The sequence below is a fragment of the Delphinapterus leucas genome, chromosome 2, assembly GCF_059928025.1.
Source record: "Delphinapterus leucas isolate spDelLeu-1000000601 "Yukka" chromosome 2, BTC_Dleu_Yukka2, whole genome shotgun sequence".
NCBI classification, from domain to species: domain Eukaryota; kingdom Metazoa; phylum Chordata; class Mammalia; order Artiodactyla; family Monodontidae; genus Delphinapterus; species Delphinapterus leucas.
The window spans coordinates 115,451,038-115,474,503 of record NC_143130.1 but is presented as its reverse complement, the minus strand read 5'-3'; the positions used below and the strand labels follow the sequence as shown (position 1 = coordinate 115,474,503).

At 36.2% G+C, this 23,466-nt stretch overlaps 1 protein-coding gene across 9 annotated transcripts in view; it reads right to left on the bottom strand.

The window, feature by feature from the left end:
* Nucleotides 1-23,466, bottom strand: part of ARHGAP5 (Rho GTPase activating protein 5) — a 106,269-nt gene that overhangs the window by 43,567 nt on the left and 39,236 nt on the right. For 5 of the 9 annotated variants that reach the window (XM_022553469.3, XM_022553470.3, XM_022553468.3 and 2 more), the window contains exon 4: nt 1,793-1,870. In XM_022553469.3, coding sequence (XP_022409177.1) covers nt 1,793-1,870 — 78 coding nt within the window. Of the gene's footprint in view, nt 1-1,792; nt 1,871-6,384; nt 6,570-8,283; nt 10,176-10,211; nt 13,192-23,466 lie in introns of those variants that run through there. The other 4 variants (XR_016392163.1, XM_089907585.1, XM_089907586.1 and 1 more) reach the window with 4 other exon arrangements.

The window sequence follows — 23,466 nt, the reverse complement described above, 5'->3', positions numbered from 1 at the left end:
TTAATTTTTAAGGCATTATCCAAGGTTAATAAAATTTCACAAGCAACTTTTAAAAACTTTTTGAGGGGGCAGGTAACATTTCATTGTAATTTCAAACTTGCAGAAAATTTGCAAGAATAATAAAAATACAAAGAACTCACATATATCCTTAACCAAGAATCACCAATCCTTACATTCTGCCCTACATAAGCAATTCTAATGGCTACAAAACATTCTCCCAGATATAAAAATTTACATAATATTCTATTACTGAACATTTAGATTTATTTCATTTAAAAATATTATAAAGATGTTATGATAACAACTTTTATGTACTAAAGCTTAGGTCCTTAGGCAGGCTATATTCCTTGTAATAACAGCTACCCAGTGAACATTTAACATGGTGCCTGGCACAGAAAACTCATTATATGCATTATCTCATTATTCCTCAGTTACTCTTATCACTCCCATTCTAGATATGAAAAAGCTGAGATTTAGAAAGGTTAACCTCACTAGGCCACAAAGACAGTAAGTGGCAGAACCAGAAAACAAAACCAGAAACTCTAATTCAAGAGGCCCTGGTACTGACGACTACTCTTCCTTCATTACCTGAAGTGAAATTGTACCAATTTGCTAAAGTCTAAACAGTTCTTCTAACAATTTTGTTTTTAATGAAATACCATGCAATAATGTATGGTATTTGAAATACCATGCAATAATGAAGTACCAGTCTTTCAAAGCAAGGCACACACACAAACACCCCACCCACCACTCAACTTTACCATTTACCACTCAACATTTTACCATTTCAACACATATAATCTTCATTATTTTATACGGCTACCTAGTATTCTACTTGTAAACAGGACTGGTCCCCCTACCTTTAAAACAAAATACAAACAATGCTGCAATAAATATCTTGGTATGCTTACACAGAGACTTTTGTAACATAAGTATTTACAAATAGAATTTCTCCAGCAAAGCTACCTGAAGCACCCATAACCAACAGCATACAACACACCTGCTTGCCTACACCCTACCAACAATCTTTTCCACTCAAATAATAAAATACAACCTTTTTGTTTTAATTTTTATTTCTTTATAACTGACAGAGCTGAGCATATTTTCATATATTTGTTGGTTGCTTTCTTCTGATATGAATTGCTTAATCTAGCAAAGAAATTCCACAGCCACACCAAGTTTACAGTTTGTCTCCTGATTCTGTTTGCTTTATACACTATTTCATACAGAAGTTTTACATTTTTAGGCAGTCTAGTTTATCATCTTGTTCATGCTTTCTAGGTTTCATGTCAAGTTTAGGCCTCTCCCTACTCCAAGATTATAAATATATTCACTCGTTTTTCTCCCTAGAACTTAGTTTTCATTTTTTGCATTTAAACCTTTGATCTCATACAGATTTCCTTTAATATGAGTAGGAAATTCAGCTTTTTAAAACTTCCTAATGGTTAGTTGGCCCAGTATCATGAAGGAAAAAAAAAAACCTTTTAAATCACAACTTTAAATAGGTGCAATCTGTGATATACAAAGATGATGATGCATCATAACTCAATTTATTGCTTCTCTAATTCTGGTAATGGATTTATAGCTCTCCCATTTGTTGACTGTGGTATCTGTTCCATTAAATACTTCCAATACTACTTCAAAACTTTCTCCCCTAAACATCCATATTCTTAGGAGGTTTTCATATGAAATTTCAATGAGGGAAATAATAAAACAATGATTTTATCTTCTATAATTATCTTCTTACCTTGATCAAATATATATATAAATATATCTATAATTATCTTCTTACCTTGATCAAACTGCTTTTGAATATTGTCTTGATCAGTTTTGTTCCCACTAACACGGTACAGTCCTTCAGTACATAATCCTAAAAGAATAAAGAAATAAATAGACTTTTACACATAAATATATAGCTATAACAAAGAATATACTTAACCTTATGTACATCTTAGTGACTTAGAAAATATGGTGGTAAAATATTTTTAAGAATAAAATATTCTTGAGCATTTCATTTAAAGTAAGTTCTTAATGGACTACCTTAATTTTAAACCATTTAGACTACCCAGTTCCATGTAAAATAAGATACATTTCTTCCTAGTCCACTAAACACAGCTAAAATTCCTGAGTGCAATATATTAAAAACGTCAAAAGACTCTGAAAGGTGGAGAGAAAGTGAATTTGAATAGCAACCACAGAATTTGAAGAACAACAACACAGTGAGTTCCCTGGGTTTTCCTTTTGCTTCTTACGTATCTTAGACCAGGCAACAGAGAAGCCTGCAACCCAGAAGTACCAATGAGCACAGGCAAAAAAATAAAAATAAAAACAAAACACCACTCAGAAAACCAACAAGAAAAGCCAGTTCTCTCTAGTAAAAGGATTGGGAAAGGTGCAGACTAGGAAGCAAAAACATTTTTTACTGTTACTGCCCTACTCCAGCCAAACACCATGGAATCCACTCCTCCTCATCCACATCAGTGGAACCAAGTAGGGAGACTAGAATTCTACCTCTGCCAGCAGTAACAAAGGTGCCCCTTCCCCTCTATAGAGTGTCAGCAAGGATTGAATGGCAAGTCTGAACTTCTACTACCACCTTGAGGTAAGAGGTACCCTCCCCTCTTCACCATGGTAGTCAACAGAGGCTGGTAGAGATCAAGTGGGGAGGGGAGTCCAATCTTCCAGCCCCACTTTGTAGTAATGAGGCAGCTGCACCTCCCCTGCTGGTGCAGTGTCAGAGGAGGCCTGCTAAAATAGATTTAAATAAGATCCAAAGTTTCACAGCATACTCTCCAAAATGTCTAGAATACAATAATAATAAAACTAAAATCATTCATCATTCCAAGAACCAAGAAAGTCTCAACCTGAATGAGAAAAAACAATTAACAGACACCAACACAAAGATATCAGTTGTGGAATTATCTGACAAGGATTTTAAAGCATCATAAAACACTTCAGTGAACAATTATAAACACACTTGAAACAAACTTCCCAATAGAAAGTTTTAGCAAAGAAACAGAAATATAAGGAGGAACTAACTGGAAATTCTGGAACTAGAAATACAGTAACAGAAACAACAAATTCACTGAATGGGATCAATAACAGAAAAGTAATGACAGAGTAATGATAATGAATAAATGAACCTGAAGACAAATCAGTAGAAATTACCCAATCTAAAGAACATAAAGAAATTAGACTAAAAAAAAAATGATGAGCCTCAGGGATTTGTGGGACAATAACAAAAGATCTAATATTTGTGTCATCAGCCGAAAACCTATCTCTATGTTCAATGGGAAGTTTCTGAAAGCACTTCTGAAAGAGGCTCCATTTGATAAGGCATTGTATTGTTCTGATCCCAAGGGAAAAAAAGAATCAACAGAAACGTAGAATTTGTCAAATTTATTCCTGGACAAATGTCAAGGCGCTTGTATGGGACAATATGTTAATTCTAATTTTTTATATTCAGAAATTCATGGTCATAAAGGTAGCAAAAATCCACTGATGAAAGTGTCAAAGTTATTAAATCCAAAGTTTTAACTTCAGTGAAGCATGGCAGACACCACCAAATAACCAAAATTATTATCATCTACAGTGGGACAAAATAACATCCTATCCCAACAGATATGATGCACTTAGAAGGATACAACATTACTTTGGTGGTATTTCTAACAAAAATGCATAATTTGAATTTAATAGTGAGGAAACAGTAACCTCAAATTGAAGGAGAAAGAAAAAGTTCATTTGTACAGTAAAATGCCAACCAATAAACATACAAAAAATGAGAGACTAAAAAAAAATCATCAACGGAAGCTAAAACTAGTGGCTGAAAGTCTGATAGTCTCAAAGTCAAGAAAAACAAAAGAAGCTGAGCAACTCTCCCAAACTAAAGGTGTTAAAAAAGACATGATTACTAAAAGCAGTGCACATAGATTAGCTCCTGAAGTGTCTGCCTAATAAAGAATTTAAAATGCCCAAAATGTCAATAATGCTGAGGTTGAGAAACCCTGACATAGTGATAAGCATTTATTTGCTAAATGAAAATTATAAGGTGCTTAATCATCTATGATAAAAAATCTTGCCTTCCATTCACTAATAAATGACTGACTTTAAAAAAAAAAAAGCAGCAGCAGCCAACTCAATTATCTAGATGTGAATTATACAAGTTTAACTTAAATCACCCAAAGTATCTATCCTGGGCCTCCAAGTAATATATAGGTATTAAAAATCTATACCAATATTCCAAAACTAAATTTAAAATATGTTTGAACCAAGTATCATCACCCCTTTTTCTTTCATTAGAAAGGTAACTAATCCTTACACTACACAGAACTCTTGATATCTTAAGTTCTAAAATGGTCTAAGTTCTCTTTGAGTTGCTAACAGATACAAGAGTTTCACTGAAGTCATAAAACAGATTACAAATGGTAAAGGGGAAGTAAGGTGTGTAGATAATCCACAAATTAGATTAATATGTCTATGGGAAGTGACATCAGCAAAAGAGATAGAAAAAGGAATTTTGGGGCTTGGTTCCCCCATAAAAGCCAACTAATGAGCAGCCAAAAAGTATCAGAATCAACTTCTGCAGAACCTCTGGAATCTAGTAAAAAAAATTACAACCACCATTAGAAGGCTTGCTGAAGAAAGAAGATTTAAGCTGCCCACCTACCATTCCCGTTGCCACTCTAGACGGGCAACGACCATAAGGAAGGCAGCCTGCACTCTGGGTTTAGGTTTCAAGTGCCAGAGGAAGCAACACAGATCTTATTCTCAAAGAACTGTAGTTGCATATTTTGACCTGTCTGGTGGCTCCCAGAAGAAAGAGCACGAGGGCTTGCCTATGTTTCACTATGTTAAAATATTCAAAACCTCTTATTTTCAACAAAAAAATTAAGAGGCATGGAAAGAAGCCAGTATGGCCCATTGTAGAAAAAAAAGAAATTAATAGAAACTGTCCATGAGGAAACCCAGTCACTGCACTTACTAGACAAAGACTTTAAATCAATCTTTAAAGGTGCACAAAAAGCTACAGGAAACCATGAGCAAAGAACTAAAGAAAACCAAGAGAATGATGACTTAACAAATGAAGAATATCAATAAACACACAGAAATTATTAAAAGAACTAAAGAGAAAATCTGGAGCTGAAAAGTATAATAACTAAAATGAAAAATAAACTATAGAGGTTTAACAGCAGGTTTTAGCAGGCAGAAGAAACAATGAACTTAAAGACTGGTTAATTGAGATCACCCAGTCTAGGGAGCAGAAAGAGGAAAGAATGAAGAAAAATGAACAGAGCCAAAGAGACTTCTGGGACTCCATCAAGCATACCAACACTAGCATAAAAACTTTCCCAGAGGGGAAAAGAAGAAAGAATAATATCTGAAAAAATAATGGCTGAAAACTTCCAAATATGAAAAAGAAACCTACAAATCTATACCTGAAGTTCAATGAACTGAAAACAGGATAAACTCAAAGAGACCTACATAGGACAAAGGAAATAATAAAAAGTAAAATGGATATAAACAAAATAAAAAGTAGAATACAAAAATAAAAAGGTAGAAAAACAGAGAGAATCAACAACGATGTTTGCTTTCATTACTTCTAATAAACACTGTACTGGAGTTCTAGCTAGATTAGGCAAGAAAAAGAAATAAAAGGAATCCAAAGCATAAAAAAATTAAGTAAAATTAGTCCTAATTGCTGATGAAAATACTTACTAAATATAAGAACTTACACCATAAAACTCTTAGAAAAAAACACAGGAGTACATTTTCATGTCAATGGGTTTGGCAATGGATTCTTAGATACAGCACCAACACATGAGAAACAAAATAAAGATAAATTGGATTTCAACAATATTGAAAACTTTTGTGCATCAAAGGACATTATCAAGAAAGACAACCTATAAGATGGGAGAAAATATTTGCAAATCATTTATCTGATAAGGGTCTAGTACCCAAAGAAACTCAAAGCTTTCCCACTACGATCAGGTACAAGGCTAGGATGTCCCCTCTCACCATACCTTTCAACATCTGGTACTGGAAGTTCTTGTACTTGCTAAAGCAATAAAAGGAAATCAAAGGTATACAAATTGGGAAAGAAGACATAAAACTATCATTTTTCACAGATGACATGATTGTCTATGTAGAAAATCTATCTGCCAAAAAAATCCTTGAACTAGTAAGTGATTATAGCAAGGTTGCAGGATACAAAAATCAACTTCTTCCCTTATATACCAAGGAATAAACGGACCTTGAAATTAAAAACACAATACCACTTACATTAGCATGTCCCCAAATGAGAATTTTCTAACAAATATGTACAATATCTATATAAGAAAAACTACAAAACTGATGAATGAAATCAAAGAACTAAATGCAACTGACCCTTGAACAATGCAGTAGTTCATCCATGTATAACTTATAGTTGGCCCTCTGTATCCACTGTTGCTCCACATCCACGGATTCAACCAACCATGGATTGTGTAGTACTATAGTATTTACTATTGAAAAATATCCAGGTATAAGTGGACCCACGCAGTTCAAACCCACGTTGTTCAAGGGTCAACTAACTGTAAATGGAGAGATACAACATGTTCATGGAAAGGAAGACAAAATAGTCAGGTTGTCAGTTCTTCCCAACCTGATCTACAGATTCAATGCAACCCCAATCAAATTCCCAGAAAATTATTCTATGGTTATCAACAAAATGATTCTAGAGTTTATATAGAGAGGATAAGACTTAAAGCCAAGACAATATTTAAAGAGAACAAAGTTGGAGGACTGACGTTACATGACTTTAAGATTTACTATAAAGCTACAGTAATCAAGACAATATGGTATTGAGGAAAAAAGAGGCAAATATTCAATAGATCAATGGAACAGAGTAGAGAGCCCAGAAATAAACACCCATTAACAGTCAACTAATCTTTGACACAGGAGCAAAGGCAATAAGAACAGAGCAAAAACAGTCTCTTCAACAAGGACATTCATATGCAAAAGAATGAATCTAGACACAGACCTTCACCCTTGACAAAATGAACTCAAACTGGGGACTTCCCTGGTGGTCTAGTGGTTAAGAATCTGCCTTCCAATGCAGGGGACGTGGGTTTGATCCCTGGTTGGGGAACTAAGATCCCACACGCCGTGGGGTAACTAAGCCCACACACCGCAACTACTGAGCCTGCGCACTCTGGAGCCTGCGTGCCGCAACTACTGAGCCTGTGTGCCACAACTAGAGAGAAGCCTGCATGCCGCAACGAAGAGCGAGCATGCGTGCCACAATGAAAAGATCCTGCGTGCTGCAACTAAGACCCGACTCAGCCAATTATATATATATATATATATAAATATATATATAAATATAAAATGAACTCAAAATGGATCAGAAACTTAAATGTAAAATGGAGAACTATAAAATTCCTAGAAGACAACATAGTAAAAAACCTAGATGACCTTGGCTACGGTGATGCCTTTTTAGATAAAGACACAATCTGTGAAAAAAACATTGATAAGCTAGACTTCGTTAAAATTAAAAACTTCTGCTCTGTGAAAGACAACATCAAGAGAATTAGAAGACTAGCCACAGACTGGGAGTAAATATTTACAAAACACAAATCTGGTAAAGGACTGTTATCCAAAATATACCAAGAACTCTTAAAACTCAGTAATAAGAAAACAACTCCAGGGCTTCCCTGGTGGCTCAGTGGTTGAGAGTCCGCCTGCCGATGCAGGGGACACAGGTTCATGCCCTGGTCTGGGAAGATCCCACATGCCGTGGAGCGGCTAGGCCCGTGAGCCATGGCCTCTGAGCCTGCATGTCCGGAGCCTGTGCTCCGCAAAGGGAGAGGGCACAACAGTGAGAGGCCTGCATACCACATAAAAAAAAAAAAAACAAAAAACTCCATTGTAAAATGGGGCAAAGACCTTAACAGATACCTTATCAAAGAAGATCTATAGATGGCAAATAAACATAAAAAGATGCTCCACATCACACGTGACTAGGGAATTGCAAATTAAAACAACAATGAGATACCACTATTAGAATGGCCAAAATGTAGAACACTGACAACACCAATTGCTGACAAGGATGTGGAGAACAGGAACTCTCATTCAATGCTGGTGGGAAAGCAAAATGGTACAGACACTTTGGAAGACAGCTTGGTAGTTTCTTAACAAAACTAAATGTCCTCTCCACACTTCTACTGCCAGGGGACTGGGTTCGATCCCACAAGCTGTGCAGTGTGGACAAAAAAAAAAAAAAACCCCCAAAAAAAACCCAAAAAACAAAACTAAATGTACTCTTACCATACCATCCAGCAATCATCCTCTGTTATTTTACCCAAAGGAAGTGGAAACATATCTACACAAGAATCTGCACACAGATGTTTACAACATTTATTTTATAGCTATAGCTATGTTTACTGCATAACTGCCCAAACTTGGAAGCATACAGGCTGTTCTTCAGGAGGTGAATGGATAATTTAACTGTGGTACATCCAGACAATGGAATATTACTCAATGCCAAAAAAGAAATGAGTTATTAAACCATGAAAAGACGTGGAGGAAACTTAAATGCGTATTACTAAATGAAAGAAGCCAATCTGAAAAGGGTACATACTGTATGATTATTACAACTATATGACATTGTGGAAAAGGTAAAACTATGAAAACAATAAAAGATCAATGGTTGCCGGGGTGAGGGAGGTGGGGAGAGATGAATAGGCAGAGCACAGAATATTTTTAGGGCAGTGAAAATACTCTGTATGCTATTATAATGATGGATATGTCACTATACATATGTCCAAACCAACAAAATGTACAACATCAAGAGTGAACACTAATGTACACTATGAACTTTGGGTGATTATCATGTGTCAATGCAGGTTCATCCTTGGCAAAAAACGTACTATTCTGGTGAGTGATGTTGGTAATTGGGGGTGAGGAGGGTTTCATGTGTGGGGGGATAGGGGGTATATGGGAAATCTCTAAACCTCCCTCTTGATTTTGTTATAAACCTAAAACTTCTTTAAAAAAAAAAAAAGATATAGGGCTTCCCTGGTGGCGCAGTGGTTGAGAGTCCGCCTGCCGATGCAGGGGACACAGGTTCGTGCCCCGGTCCGGGAAGATCCCACGTGCCGCAGAGCGGCTGGGCCCGTGGGCCATGGCCGCTGAGCCTGCGCGTCCGGAGCCTGTGCTCCACAACGGGAGAGGCCACAACAGTGAGGCCCGCGAACCGCAAAAAAAGAAAAAAAAAAAAAAAGATATAGACATATATAGATACATCAAAGCTTATAAGGATGAAGTAACATCAATGGAGCGAGAGTCTTTTAGCAATGATAAGTGACACTTCAGGGACAAGAATGTTACAGAAATAAGAAGGCTAAAGGCAGTATTTTCTTTTCCTCAATCAAAAACAGTATTTTTAAAAATGGGGGGAAGCTATATTAAAGATATATATATATGTATCTCTTTAATATCCAAGAAAAAGCAACAACAGTGTTCCAATCTTTCATTTTGTTACTTTCTTTACATATAATGCTTAAAAATACTTAACATAAACATGACATACATTGTTTTCATTCCATTTTCAAAATAACAGACAAGAGGCCTTACGTTAATGATAAGGAAACAAACTTAGAAAAGTGAAGTGACTTGCTAAAATCAGAAACTGGGCAAGCCAGGGTCATTAGTTTGTCTCATTCAATATATAAAAGGAAATATTTTTGACATGCTACCCCATTTGTTTTATGCTAGGTGATTTCCTCTCTCTGCATGATTTCTATCACTGGGGTTGGGCATAGCAATTTCATGTCTAGTCACGTTTCCTAGAAAATAAAAACGCGAGCATAGATGTAAACAAAAGGATAAGTGCCATTATTGACTGTTTCAAGACATGTCCAGAAATACGGAATTACTGAATAAACCATAATTATCAAGATGTTAGATACGAAATACAGGTCATAAAAAATAATTCTAAAGTATCTTATCAAATGGAATGAAGTTTTGCTCATGTATTAAAAATATTACAAAACCATGTTGAATTTTCCCCTTTTGAAAAAGCTATATGTTTAAATGTGTAAACATTTAGAAGAAGAAAAACTTATCTCTTGCTCATGAAATCACAGGTGATTTTTTCAGTTCTATTCCTTATGGACTCATCTGTACTTTTTTTCCTGCTGTAATGAAATAGATAGTTCCTTTCCTTAAAACAAATCAAAACAAACAAACAAAAAAACCCCTGGCTATCAAATATCACCTGTAAGCGATAATTGTAGTGGAGCCTGGGCTAGAATCTAAATGTGTGACCTCAGACAAATTACTTAATTTCTCTGGGCCTCAGTTTCTTGCTCTGTAAAACAGAGATAGTAAATGCACACACACGCCATAGAGGTGTGAAAATTAAATGAATAAACTACAGGGAATCCCCTGGCATTCCAGTGGTTAGAGCTCCATGCTTCCACTGCAGGGGACAAGGGTTCAATCCCTGGTCGGGGAACTAAGATCCCATAAGCCACAGGGCACGGCTAAATAAATAAATAAATAAATACTTTAAAAAAATTAAATGAAAAAACAACACACTTATTTTGTAGCATACCGAAAGTTTACTATACAAATAGCAAGCATTCAGTAAAAGCTGAATACATTACTAATTATTTCACCTTGGGGATAAAAAGGATAAGGGCTAGAGTGTTTCTTCAGACTTGCACCACATTCATTTTCCTGCTGGAATTTCACCATTAAAAAAACAAAAGAGCTACAGGTATAATCACCTGGTTGTCAATAACAAAAAAATGACGATTCCATATGTTTCAATCTAACTTACAAACAAAGTATTTGACATAGCTTTCTCCTGAGAATAGCCTTTCTTTCTCTGTCATAACCACAGAGCATCTTGCATATTGTGTATCACCTTCATCATCCACTATTATTACAATGTAAAACCTGGGTTTTTAATGATATAACAGCTCAGCACAATACAAATTAGTCAATTGATATAAATGTAAATTATAAAAGTCACACTGTAGCACAAATGCCTCCATTCTCTCATCTTTTGCAAAGGTCATGCATTTTTGTAGGAAAAAATAATAAATGCTAATTCTAGTTTGTTAAATAAAGACTTAAAGAGATATCATTCATGTATAACTACTGGCACAAGGACACACACTTAGGATTATTAAAATTAAGTAGGGTTCATTTTTTAAACATTTATTAAAAAAGGATTTATTCACATGTCCTCCTAGTTTTAGGAGCTGGGGGTCCCTCCTCTCTTAGAGATTATGGTCTAATGGCTGTGGTGTTTAAAAAACAAAACAAAACAAAGCATTGGCTGTAACCCAATGACCAACTACTTCAAAGAAGAAAATGTTCTTGCTAACAGATAAAAATTTATTTCAAAACTAGAAAACACAAAAGGTAACATATTAACATACTAAAAAACCTTAAGGAATTTCTGCTAGATATAGGCATACTAAAATTATCTAAAGAAAGGCTTTAAGGTCTAATTTATAATTCCTCTTTGCTAGATCAAGAATAAACAAGTCACACTTGAATCATTAAATTCAGATGCCAATGATACCAACCTTTAGCATTATTTGACACGGATAAGGTTATTAAAAGCCTAGAATTTCAAAAGCAACATAAAAAGTCCTTTAGGAAATAATATGTCTCCTAGTGTGATGCATTAAGAAAGACACAACAGGGCTTCCCTGGTGGCGCAGTGGTTGAGAGTCCGCCTGCCGATGCAGGGGACACGGTTTCGTGCCCCAGTCCGGAAGGATCCCACGTGCCGCGGAGCGGCTGGGCCCGTGGGCCGTGGCCGCTGAGCCTGCGCTCCGCAGCGGGAGAGGCTGCAGCAGTGAGAGGCCCGCGTAACGCAAAAAAAAAAAAAAGAAAGACACAACTGCCCTGTGTAGAATTCCAGCCAAAAATGTTTACTTTGAATCTGACCAGGAATCAGACAAACTTCAGGAACATTCTGCAAAAAAGTGACTTAAAATTTTCAAAGAATGTGTCAGGAAAACATACATAAGGCTAGGGAACTATTCTAGATTAAAGAAAACTAAAGAAACATAACAAGAAATGCAATGCACGCTCCTTGACTGGATCCTAAAGTGAAAGAACAAAAAAATTGTAAGAGGGCATTATTGGGACAATGAAGGAAATTTGATTATAAGTAAAATATTAAATAACAGTATTTTATCAATGTTACATTTCCTGAAGGTGGTATTTATACTGTGGTTATGTGGAGGAAATGTCCTTGTTCTTAAGAGACACATGCCAAAAAGATTTAAGAGCAAAGTGCCATGATGTCTGTAACTTTCAAATGGTTTGGGGAAAAAAAAAAAAGTTGGGGAGAAATGTGGCAACCCAGCCCCCCATCCAAACTGGTATATCTAGATGAAAGATATATGGATGCTCAATCATACTATTCTTGCAACATTTCTGAACGTTCAAAAGTTTTCAAAATGTGAAGAAATAAAGAAAATATGGGATGGTTACTTCAGATTTGTGGTCACACATTTAACACGAAATGCATGGTTTTTGTTTTTCTACAGCTATAATCTACTTTCTGGTCCAACCACAGAGTAGACAGGGAGTTAGTTTAACCAAAGTTGAGGTCTGCCAAGAGAATAACATGGTCAGGGTTGAGGAGGTATGCAAAGGAGTGAATATAAAAATGGACTGAGATATATATAAGTAGGACAAGGAAGTACAGAAGACATTAGTTAATGACATTTAGTGAAAAAGTGTCAGAATAATGAAACTTAGTAGGAGTTCTTCAAAAAAGCAAATGGGAATGCTTTTAAATAAAATAAATAAATCAAATAAAAAGGAAGTTATATATTTAAATAAAAAGAAAGTTATACTGACCTTTATTTTAGCAATAAAACAAAGATTTGTTTTACCCATTTAACCTCATTTATTTCATCCATCATTGGTGTGTTGGAACAACATAATTTTTAGACCAATATTTAAAGAAACTTACCGAGACATTCATCCTTCTAACAGAGTCTTAGCAGAAAAATAACCTCTAGGCTATACAGATAGTTTATTTCTTTATAATCCATTTGTAATAGTGGGGGCATTCCAGATTAACTACATCTACATGCAAATATAAATTTTAGGATACATAGGTGAAGAAATTCTTCCCCTATCTGGAACTTGGTCATCTGATCACCTAACCTGTCATAACTGAAAAAATGGAAACAAAAAGGATTATAAATAGCCAAAAAGATGTACAAAGCCCTTGCACTAAAATATATTATTTCCTTTATAGGAGGAATACCTCCTGTTTTTCCAGATTCTATTTAACCTAACCAAAAACACAACTTAAACTAACTCTGCCATATGTTTTCCTCACTCACAGCAGATTAGAAGTTGCAAACTGGAAAAGTAAAATAAGATTATAAGCAGCAGGAGGTACACTGACAACAAAGCAGGAAACTGAAAAACTATAAAATCTAGAAAAAATTTTAGAAAGTCTCTAACATAGGAATGCTTCAAAAGATTCTGAAGATAGCACGTTTTTAATACCAGAGAAAACTTTCATTAAAATATCATTCTAAAGGATAAAAGGATAAAGGAAGAAACACTTCCTAGCTCATTGTATGAGGTATTACCCCGATACTAAAGCCAGACAGACACCAAAAAAAAAAACTATGGACCAATATCCTTTATGAATACAGATGCAAAAAACTTTAACAAAACACTAGTAAACTGAACGCAACAGCATTAAAAAGATTATATACCATGAGCAAGTGGGACTTATCACAGGAATGCAAAAGTGGTTCAACATAAGAAAAAAACAATCAATGCAACTCACCACATCAATAGAATGAAAGAAAAAAACCCACATGATAACTCCATTGAGAAAGAAAAACCATTTCACAAAATCCTTTTCATGATAAAAAATATTCAACTAGGAATAAAAGGTTTTATGGGTTGACTCTGTCTCCCCAAAAGACATGTTGATGTCACAACCCCCCAATACCTCAGAAGGGGAACTTATTTGGAAACAGGGTCATCACAGATGTAATTAGCTAAGATAAGATGACGTCATACTGGAGTAGAGTGAGTCCTTAATACAATGACTAGTGTCTTTCTTAGAAGACAGAGACACAGGGAGAATGGAGTTAACACTGCTGCAAGCCAAGAACACCAAGGATTGACAGCCACCACCAGAAGCCAGAAAGAGGCAAGGAAAGATTCTACCCAGAGTCTCAGATGAAGTGTGACCCAGCTGACATCTTGATTTCAGATTTCCAGCCTTTAGACTGTTGGCAAATAAATTTCTGTTGTTTTAAACTACTCAGTCTGTGGGACTTCATTATGGCAACTCCAGGAAACTAATACAGAAGGGAACTTCCGCGATGCGATAAAGAGCATTTATGAAAAACTCAGAGCTAACATAATGGTGAAAGAATGAAAGTTTTTCTCTAAAGTAAGGAATACCAGCAATGCCTACTTTCACCACAGCTTTTCAACATTACACTGGAAGTTCAAGCCAGAGCAAGACAAAGAGATAAAATGCAACCAAATTTCAAAGGAAGAAGTAAAGCTATCCCTATTCACAAATGGATATGACCTTATATACAGACAAAATCCCAAATACACCCACACACCAAAAAACTAATAAGCTAATAAAAAAAACTTTAGCAAAGTTGCAGGATAAAAGATAATCACACGAAAATCAGTTCTATATAGTAGAAACAAACATTCCGAACATGAAATTAAGAAAATAATTCCGTTTATAACAGCATCCAAAAGAATAAAATACCTAGGAATAAACTTAGCCAAGGAAATGCAAGACTTGTACAATGAAAACTATAAAACAGTGTTGAGAGAAATTAAAGAAGACCTAAATAAATGGAAAGACATCTAGTGTTCATGGATTGGAAGACTTAATACTGTTAAGATGGAAAATATTACCAAAGTCATCCACAGATCAAAATGCAATCCCTATCAAAAAGGAATAATAGGATGGCTAGAATTAAAACACACACACAGGACAGCTACATGTAAAAGAAAGAAATTAGAACACTCCCTAACACCATACACAAAAATAAGTTCAAAATGGATTAAAGACCTAAGTGTAAGACTGGACACTATAAAACTCTTAGAGGAAAACATAGGAAGAAAACTCTGACATAAATCACAGCAAGATCCTTTTTAACCCACCTCCTAGAGTAAGGGAAATGAAAACAAAAATAAACAGGACCTAGTGAAACTTAAAAAGTTTTTGTACAGCAAAGGAAACTATAAACAAAACAAAAAGACAACCCTCAGAATGGGTGGGAGAAAATATTTGCAAATGAATCAATGGACAAAGGATTAATCTCCAAAATATATAAACAGCTCATGCAGCTCAATATTAAAAACACAAACAACCCAATCCAAAAATGGGCAGAAGACCTAAATAGACATTTCTCCAAAGAAGACATATAGATGGCCAACAGGCACATGAAAAGCTGCTCAACATCACTAATTATTAGAGAAATGCAAATCAAAACTACAATGAGGTATCACCTCATACCGGTCAGAATGGCCATCATCAAAAAATCTAGAAACAATAAATGCTGGAGACAGTGTGGAGAAAAGGGAACCCTCCTACACTGTTGGTGGGAATGTAAATTGATACAGCCACTATGGAGAACAGTATGGGGAGGTTCCTTAAAAAATTAAAAATAGAATTACCATATGAGCCCAGCAATCCCACTACTGGGCATATACCCAGATAAAACCATAATTCAAAAAGACACATGCACCCCAATGTTCACTGCAGCACTATTTACAATAGCCAGGTCATGGAACCAACCTAAATGCCCATCGACAGATGAATGGATAAAGAAGATGTGGTACATATATACAATGGAATATTACTCAGCCATAAAAAGGAATGAAACTGGGTCATTTGTAGAGATGTGGATGGACCTAGAGACTGTCATACAGAGTGAAGTGAGTCAGAAACAGAAAAACAAATATCGTATATTAACACATATATGTGGAATCTAGAAAAATGGTACAGATGAACAAGTTTGCAAGGCAGAAATAGAGACACAGATGTAGAGAACAAATGTATAGACACCAAGGGGGGAAAGTGGGGGAGTGGTGGTGGTGGGATGAATTGGGAGATTGGGATTGACATATATACACTAATATGTATAAAATAGATAACTAATAAGAACCTGCTGTATAAAAAAATTAAAATAAATAAAACACACACACAGAATATAACATGTGTTGAGGAGGATGTGGACAAACTTGAACCCTTATACATTACTGATGGAAATGTAAAATGCAGAAAACAGTTTGACATTTCCTCAAAAAGTTAAATATAGAATTACCATACAACCCACCATTTCACGCCTAAGTATGTACCCAAAAGAACTGAAAACAGGTATTCAAACAAATATTTGTACATGAATGTTCACTGCTGCACTGTTCACAACAGCGAAAGGGTGGAAACAAACCAAATGCCCACCAAGTGAACAAATAAACAAAATGCAGTATATATCCATACAATGACACATGCTACAACAGATGAATCTCAAAAACATTATGCGAAATGGCAGAAGCCAGACAAAAGGCCACACATTGTGTGATTCCATTTATATGAACTATCCAGAATAAGTAAATCCATAAATACAGAAAGTAGGTTTATGGTGGCAGAGGATGGAGCAAGGGGGGAAAAGGGAAGGGAATAACCACTTAATTGGTATAGTTTTCTTTGGGGTGATGAAAATCTTTGGAACTAGATGAAGCGGTGGTTGTACAACATGGTAAATGTACTACATGTCACTGAACTGTACACCTTAAAATGGTTAATTTTAGGGCTTCCCTGGTGGCGCAGTGGTTGAGAGTCCGCCTGCCGATGCGGGGGACGCGGGTTCGTGCCCCGGTCCGGGAGGATCCCGCGTGTCGCGGAGTGGCTGGGCCCGTGGGCCACGGCTGCTGGGCCTGCGCATCCGGAGCCTGTGCTCCGCGGCTGGAGAGGCCGCAGCAGTGAGAGGCCCGCGTACCAAAGAAAAAAAAAAAAAAAGGTTAATTTTATAATATATGAACTTCACCTGAATAAAAATGTAAAAAAAAAAGTATTCTAAGTCATCTAACCCCTGTAACTTCAAAGCTGATAACCATGCTTCCTTCTTATTAAAAATTTTCTTCTTAGTGTTTTAGGGCTCCATTCTTTTGTACAGCCTATTTGCAATGTGATCTTTTCTTCTCAGTCTCTATGCTCACCCTGAATTTCATCAGCACATAGTTTACATTAATATCTATACAATGACAATTACCAAAATCTCATCTTAAGACCAAATAACTGGGCTTCCCTGGTGGTGCAGTGGTTGAGAGTCTGCCTGCCAATGCAGGGGACACGGGTTCGTGCCCTGGTCCGGGAAGATCCCACATGCCGCGGAGCGGCTAGGCCGGTTACCCATGGCCGCTGAGCTTGTGCGTCCGGAGCCTGTGCTCCACAACGGGAGAGGCCACAACAGTGAGAGGCCCGCGTACCGCAAAAAAAAAAAAAAAAAGACCAAATAACTTTCCAAAGATCCACAGCCATACATTCAATTGAATCTTGAACTTTTAAAGAACCAGGCCACACAGCAGGAGGTGAGCAGTGGGCGAGTGAGGGAAGCTTCATCTGTATTTACAGCTGTTCCCCACTGCAGTGCTGGAGAGCGGCTGCAAATACAGATTTTCACTGGCAGAGAGGTTTGACTGCACAGAGACCATAATAAATCAACTGCTTGCAGAAACATATCAAAACCCTATCAGTGAGTGGCAAGTGACCATTAAGCTGCATCTTACATAGTAGACTGGACCATAAGCAACACACTTCGGCTGTCACTGTCTCCCAATACCCCCAGGTGGGACCATCTAGTTACAGGAAAACAAGCTCAGGGCTCCCACCGATTCTGCATTATGGTGAGTTGTATGATTATTTCATTATATATTACAATGTAATATTAACAGAAATAAAGTGCACAATAAATGTAATGTGCTTGAATCATCCTGAAACCACCCCCCTCGACACCGTGCCCCTACCAGTCTGTGGAAAAATTGTCTTCTACAAAACCGATCCCTGGGGCCAAAAAAGTTGGGGACCACTGCCCTACAGGCACCTTAAGATTTAAGATGTACATAATATGAATCTATTATCAAACTGTCAAATCTGCTTTTCATACCATAATTCCTGTTTTCATTAATGGTGTACCACCTATGGTCACCCTAATATAGAATCTGAGAGGCATTTTTGAGACCTCTTTCAACTCCTTATCTATCCTAAATAGTTTCTTAGAGAGGACTATTACTCTTTCTTTTCAATCTCTCTCCACCACACTTTCTGTCTACTTAAAACTTATACTAATATTTCAAGGGTCATTTCCTAAATGGAACTTATCACAACTTCAACTAAAAACTGTAAAATTTAAATGAAACAACAGTTTTCAGACACTGAACTATAGGCAGCTCAAAACTGATCTGTAAGGAAAAAGAAGCAAATAAATTAAAATGTCTGAATGCCCCGATTTAGTGCCTGGAAACAGATATTAGATAGCAGTGCAGAGAGGTGGAATCATATTGGCCTACCAGAGTTGAGAATATGGAGACAGGAGTTCAGAAAGGATGAGATGTCTAGAATTTGTGAGGTAGAGTACCAAAAAAAGAGGGAGAGATATATAGAGAAAGCCTCAGAGATATGCAGAAAAGACACTGGAGTCTTTGGTTGGATACTGCAAGTGTGTGAGAGGAAACTTTCTGAGGACAGGGGCTGAGACTAGTCCAAGTTCTATTCTCAAAAGACTTTTTTTTTAATTGAAGCATAGCTGATTTTAAGACCTTCTAATATGCAGGGCAGTAAGTGAAGTCTTCATACCTTAAAGTAGGTCTAAATAAATACTAGAATAAAAGCTGTCATGGATCTGCCAAAATAAACTTACAAGCAAGCCTAGAAAGGACCAGACTGATACACAAAAGGCTTAACACATGACAAAACAAATCCAACACTCTTTAAAGGAACACTAGAAAATTCACCACGCAAAATGAAAAATTCAAAATGTCTGATGTCAAATCAAAACCGCCAGTCAAAGAAGCAGAAAAACACAACCCATAATCAGGGGAAAAGCCAACAGAAACATAAACAGACCGAGAAATAAAATATGACAGAATCCATAAAACAAGGGCCTTAAAACAGCTATTATAAATTTTATAAGTATATTTAAAGATGTAAAAGAAAATATCAACATGATATTGATAAATGATAAAAAAGAGACTTAAAATGGAACTTCTAGATTTGACCATACAGGGGGAAAAAAAAAAAAATCAGTGAACTAGAAGATATAGCAATAGATACACAGCCTAGGTGAAATGAAACACAGAAAGAAAAAAAGGTTTAAAAAAATGAACAGTCTCAGTAAGCTGCAGAACAATTTTAAGATGTCTAATACCATGTAACTGGAGTCCATAACTGGGAAATAGAACAGGAAAAAATATTTCAATAATGGCTGCAAATTTGAAAATTACAAACCATGACATCTAAGAAGCTCCAGAAACCTCAAGCAGAAGTGTTTTTTTTTTAAAGCACACACTAAAATAACATTTTTAATAATATTGCTAAAAACTAGAGAGAACAATGTTAAAAGCAGCCGGGAATCGAGGGAGAAAGGGGAACACATCATATACAGAGGAATACTGCTAAGAATAGCAGCAGATTTCCTTTTAAATATCATGCAGAAGACAAGAAGCAGTCTTTAAAAAGCTGAAAAGAAGAGCTTCCCTGGTGGCCCAGTGGTTACCCGCCTGCCAATGCAGGGGATACAGGTTCGCACCCTGGTCCAGGAAGATCCCACATGCCGCAGAGCAATTAAGCCCATGTGCCACAACTACTGAGCCTGCACTCTAGAGCCCGCAAGCCACAACTACTGAGCCCATGTGCCACAATTACTGAAGCCCGCGCGTCTAGAGCCCGTGATCCGCAACAAGAGAAGCCACTGCAATGAGAAGCTCGCACACCGCAATGAAGAGTAGCCCCCGCTTGCCACAACTAGAGAAAGCCCACACATAGCAACTTAGACCTAACGCAGCCAAAAATAAATAAATTTTTTTAAAAAAAGCTGAAAAGAAAAAAGAAATCCATCAACAGCCTAGAACTATCAGAAGAACAAAGTTGAAAGACTACACTTCTCGATTTCAAAACTTACTAGAAAGCTAAAATAATGAAAACAAAGTGGTACTGGCAAAAAAGGATAGGCATAGGGACTTCCCTGGTGATGCAGTGGTTAAGACTCCATGCTCCCAATGCAGGGGGCCCAGGTTCAATTCTTGGTCAGGGAACTAGATCCCACATGCATGCTGCAACTAAGAGTTCACATGCCACAACTGAGGAGCCAATGAGACACAACTAAGGAGCCCACCTGCCACAACTAAGACCCAGTGCAACCAAATAAATATATTAAAAAAAAATGGATAGGCATATAGATAAATGGAATATACGTGGAAGTGCAGAAGTACTCATATTTAGTCAATTGATTTTCAAAAAGAATGCCAAGGCAATTCAATAAATGGTGCTTGGACAATGGATACATAGAAGCAAACGAATCAAGCTGGAATCCTTCCTTGTGCCATACACAAAAATTAACTCAAAATGGATCATAGACCTCAATGAAAGAGCTAAAACCAAAAAAACTCTTAGAAGAACATATAGGAATAAATCTTTGTGATCTTGGGTTTGGTAAAACCTTCTTAGATATGATACCATGTGCACAGTAACAAAATTTTTTTAAAAACTGGATTTCATCAAAATTTTCAACTTTTGTGCTTCAAACGATACCAATAAGGAATCTGGGGAAAAAAATTTTGCAAGTCATATTGAAAGCAACTTGTATCCAGGATATATAAAGAGCTCTTAAACTCAACAGTAAGACAAACAACTCAATTTAAAAATGGTAAAGTATCCAGGGGCTTCCCTGGTGGTGCAGTGGTTGAGAGTCTGCCTGCCGATGCAGGGGACACGGGTTTGTGCCCCAATCTGGGAAGATCCCACATGCCGCGGAGTGGCTAGGCCCGTGAGCCATGGCAGCTGAGCCTGCGCGTCCATCCAGAGCCTGTGCTCCACAACGGGAGAGGCCACAACAGTGAGAGGCCCGCGTACCGGAAAAAAATAAAATAAAAAAGGTAAAGTATCTGAATATATACTTCTCCAAAGACGATATACAAATGACCAATAAACACCTGAAAATATGTTCAACATCATTTGTCATCAGGGAAATGCAAATCAAAACCATATGAGATAGCATTTCATACCCACTAGGATGGCTATAATCAAAAAATCAGAAAATAAGTGTTAGCAAAGATGTGGAGAAACTGGAACTCTTGCATATTGCTGGTGGGAATGTAAAATGGTGCAGCCACTTTGGAAGACTGTCTGGTAAATTCCTCAAACGGTTAAACACAGAGCTACCATATGATCTAGAAATTCCACTCTTAGGTATATATACTCAAAAGAAGTGAAAAACGTGTCCACACAAAACTTTTACAGGAGGGTTCACAGCAGCAATAGTCACAATAGTCAAAAAGTGGCAAACAACACAAATGTTCATCAATGGAAAATTATTCAACAATAAAAATGAATGAAGTACTGATAGATGCTAACACTGATGTTATAAAACACTATGTTAAATCAAAGAAGCCAGTCATAAAAGACCAGAACAGGTAAATCTATAGAGACAGAAAGTTAAGGGGGGGTGGGTGTGGAGAAGAGGGAGTGACTGCTTAATGGGTGGGGTTTATTTTGGGAGTAATGAAAATGCTCTAAAATTGAAAGTGCCGATGGCTGCACAACTCTGTGAATATACAAATATACCACTGGATTGTACAATTTAAATGGGTGAATTGCAGAGTATGTGATATCTTTCAAAAATAAGGATAATTATCTGTTTAAAGCAAAAATTATGAACATATATTGTGATGTTTAAAACATATTGGAAAATTAAAATGTACAACAAAAGAACAAGGGATAGGAGGGTTAAATGAACTGGTCCAAGGTTCTTAAGCTACATATCATGGTGGTGTAATGTTGCCTGAAGATGAACTGTGATTAAACAAACAGTGATAAAAATCACAAATGCACAACTAACTACAGTTCTGTACCACACTGTTAGCCACATTTAACATGATTCTGAGGGAGCAGGACTGACCTTATGTACAAGTCCCCTTTTCCCGCAAAAATGAATGAAAAAATAAAGTCAGCATCTTTTAAACCAGTGGCCACATAGTAAAAACTGTACATCATTGTTCATTCATTTAAAAACCAAAGTCACTAGGATGGTATAAAAGTGATAACTGATGCCTTTTTAACTTTCTGAACTTTTTATTATTTCAAATTCTAGAGCACCACTAAAAAATCCTAACAGATAAATATAACTAATAACCCTGGCATTGGAGTTAAAATAGAATAAAAAATATTCAGTTAATCCAAAAGAAGGCAGGAAAAGAAAAGGAATAATGTTCACATGAGACAAAAAGAAAAATAAAAACAAGATGGCAGATTTAAAACCAGTTATACTGATTATTACATGAAAAGCCAATGATCAAATAAACGCTCTGCTTAAAAGAAGTGGATTGTCAGATTCAGATATGCTATCCACAAGAAACTATGTTAAATATAAAGATACAAATGAAAGGATGAAAAAAGATATACCACATAGACGCTACTCAAAAGAAAATATCATTGGCTATGTTAATTTTAGACAAATGAGGCTTCAGAACAAGGAGAATGCTTCATAATGATAATAGGTCAGTTCATAAAAAAAGACATAATCCTAAATGTATGTGCAACTAAAAGAATTTCAAAACACATGAAGCAAAAACTAACACAACTGAAAGGAGAAACAGACAAATCTCAATCATGATTTCAGATTTCAATAGTACTCGATTAAAAAAAACAAGTCAACAAGAAAATCAGTAAGGACAGACAAGACTTGACGAATACTCTCAAGAACTTGACCTGACATTTATAGAACCCTTCACCCAACAGCTTAAAAAACATTCTGTTGAAGGCTCCATGGAACATTCTTCAAAACAGACCACATTCTGGGCTATAAATAACAAGTCTCAATAAACTTACACTGAAATCAAACTGTTTTCCAACTACAATAGAATTAAACTAGAAATGAATAACAGAAAGATATCTGGAAAACATTTAGAAATAAAACACTCTTAATAATCAATGAGTTAAATTAAAAAGTCAAAAGAGAAATTACAAAGTATTTTGAACTGAATGAAAATGGAAACAACATATCAAGATCTGTGGCACACAGCTAAAATAATGTTTACAGGAAATTTTTAAACATTTAACATTATAGTAGAAGACTGGTCAAAATCATTATCTAGCTTCCATTTTAAGAAACTACAAAGAAACAAAATGAAAGCAGAAAGAAGGAAAACAGAAAAAAAAGTGTAATTCAATGA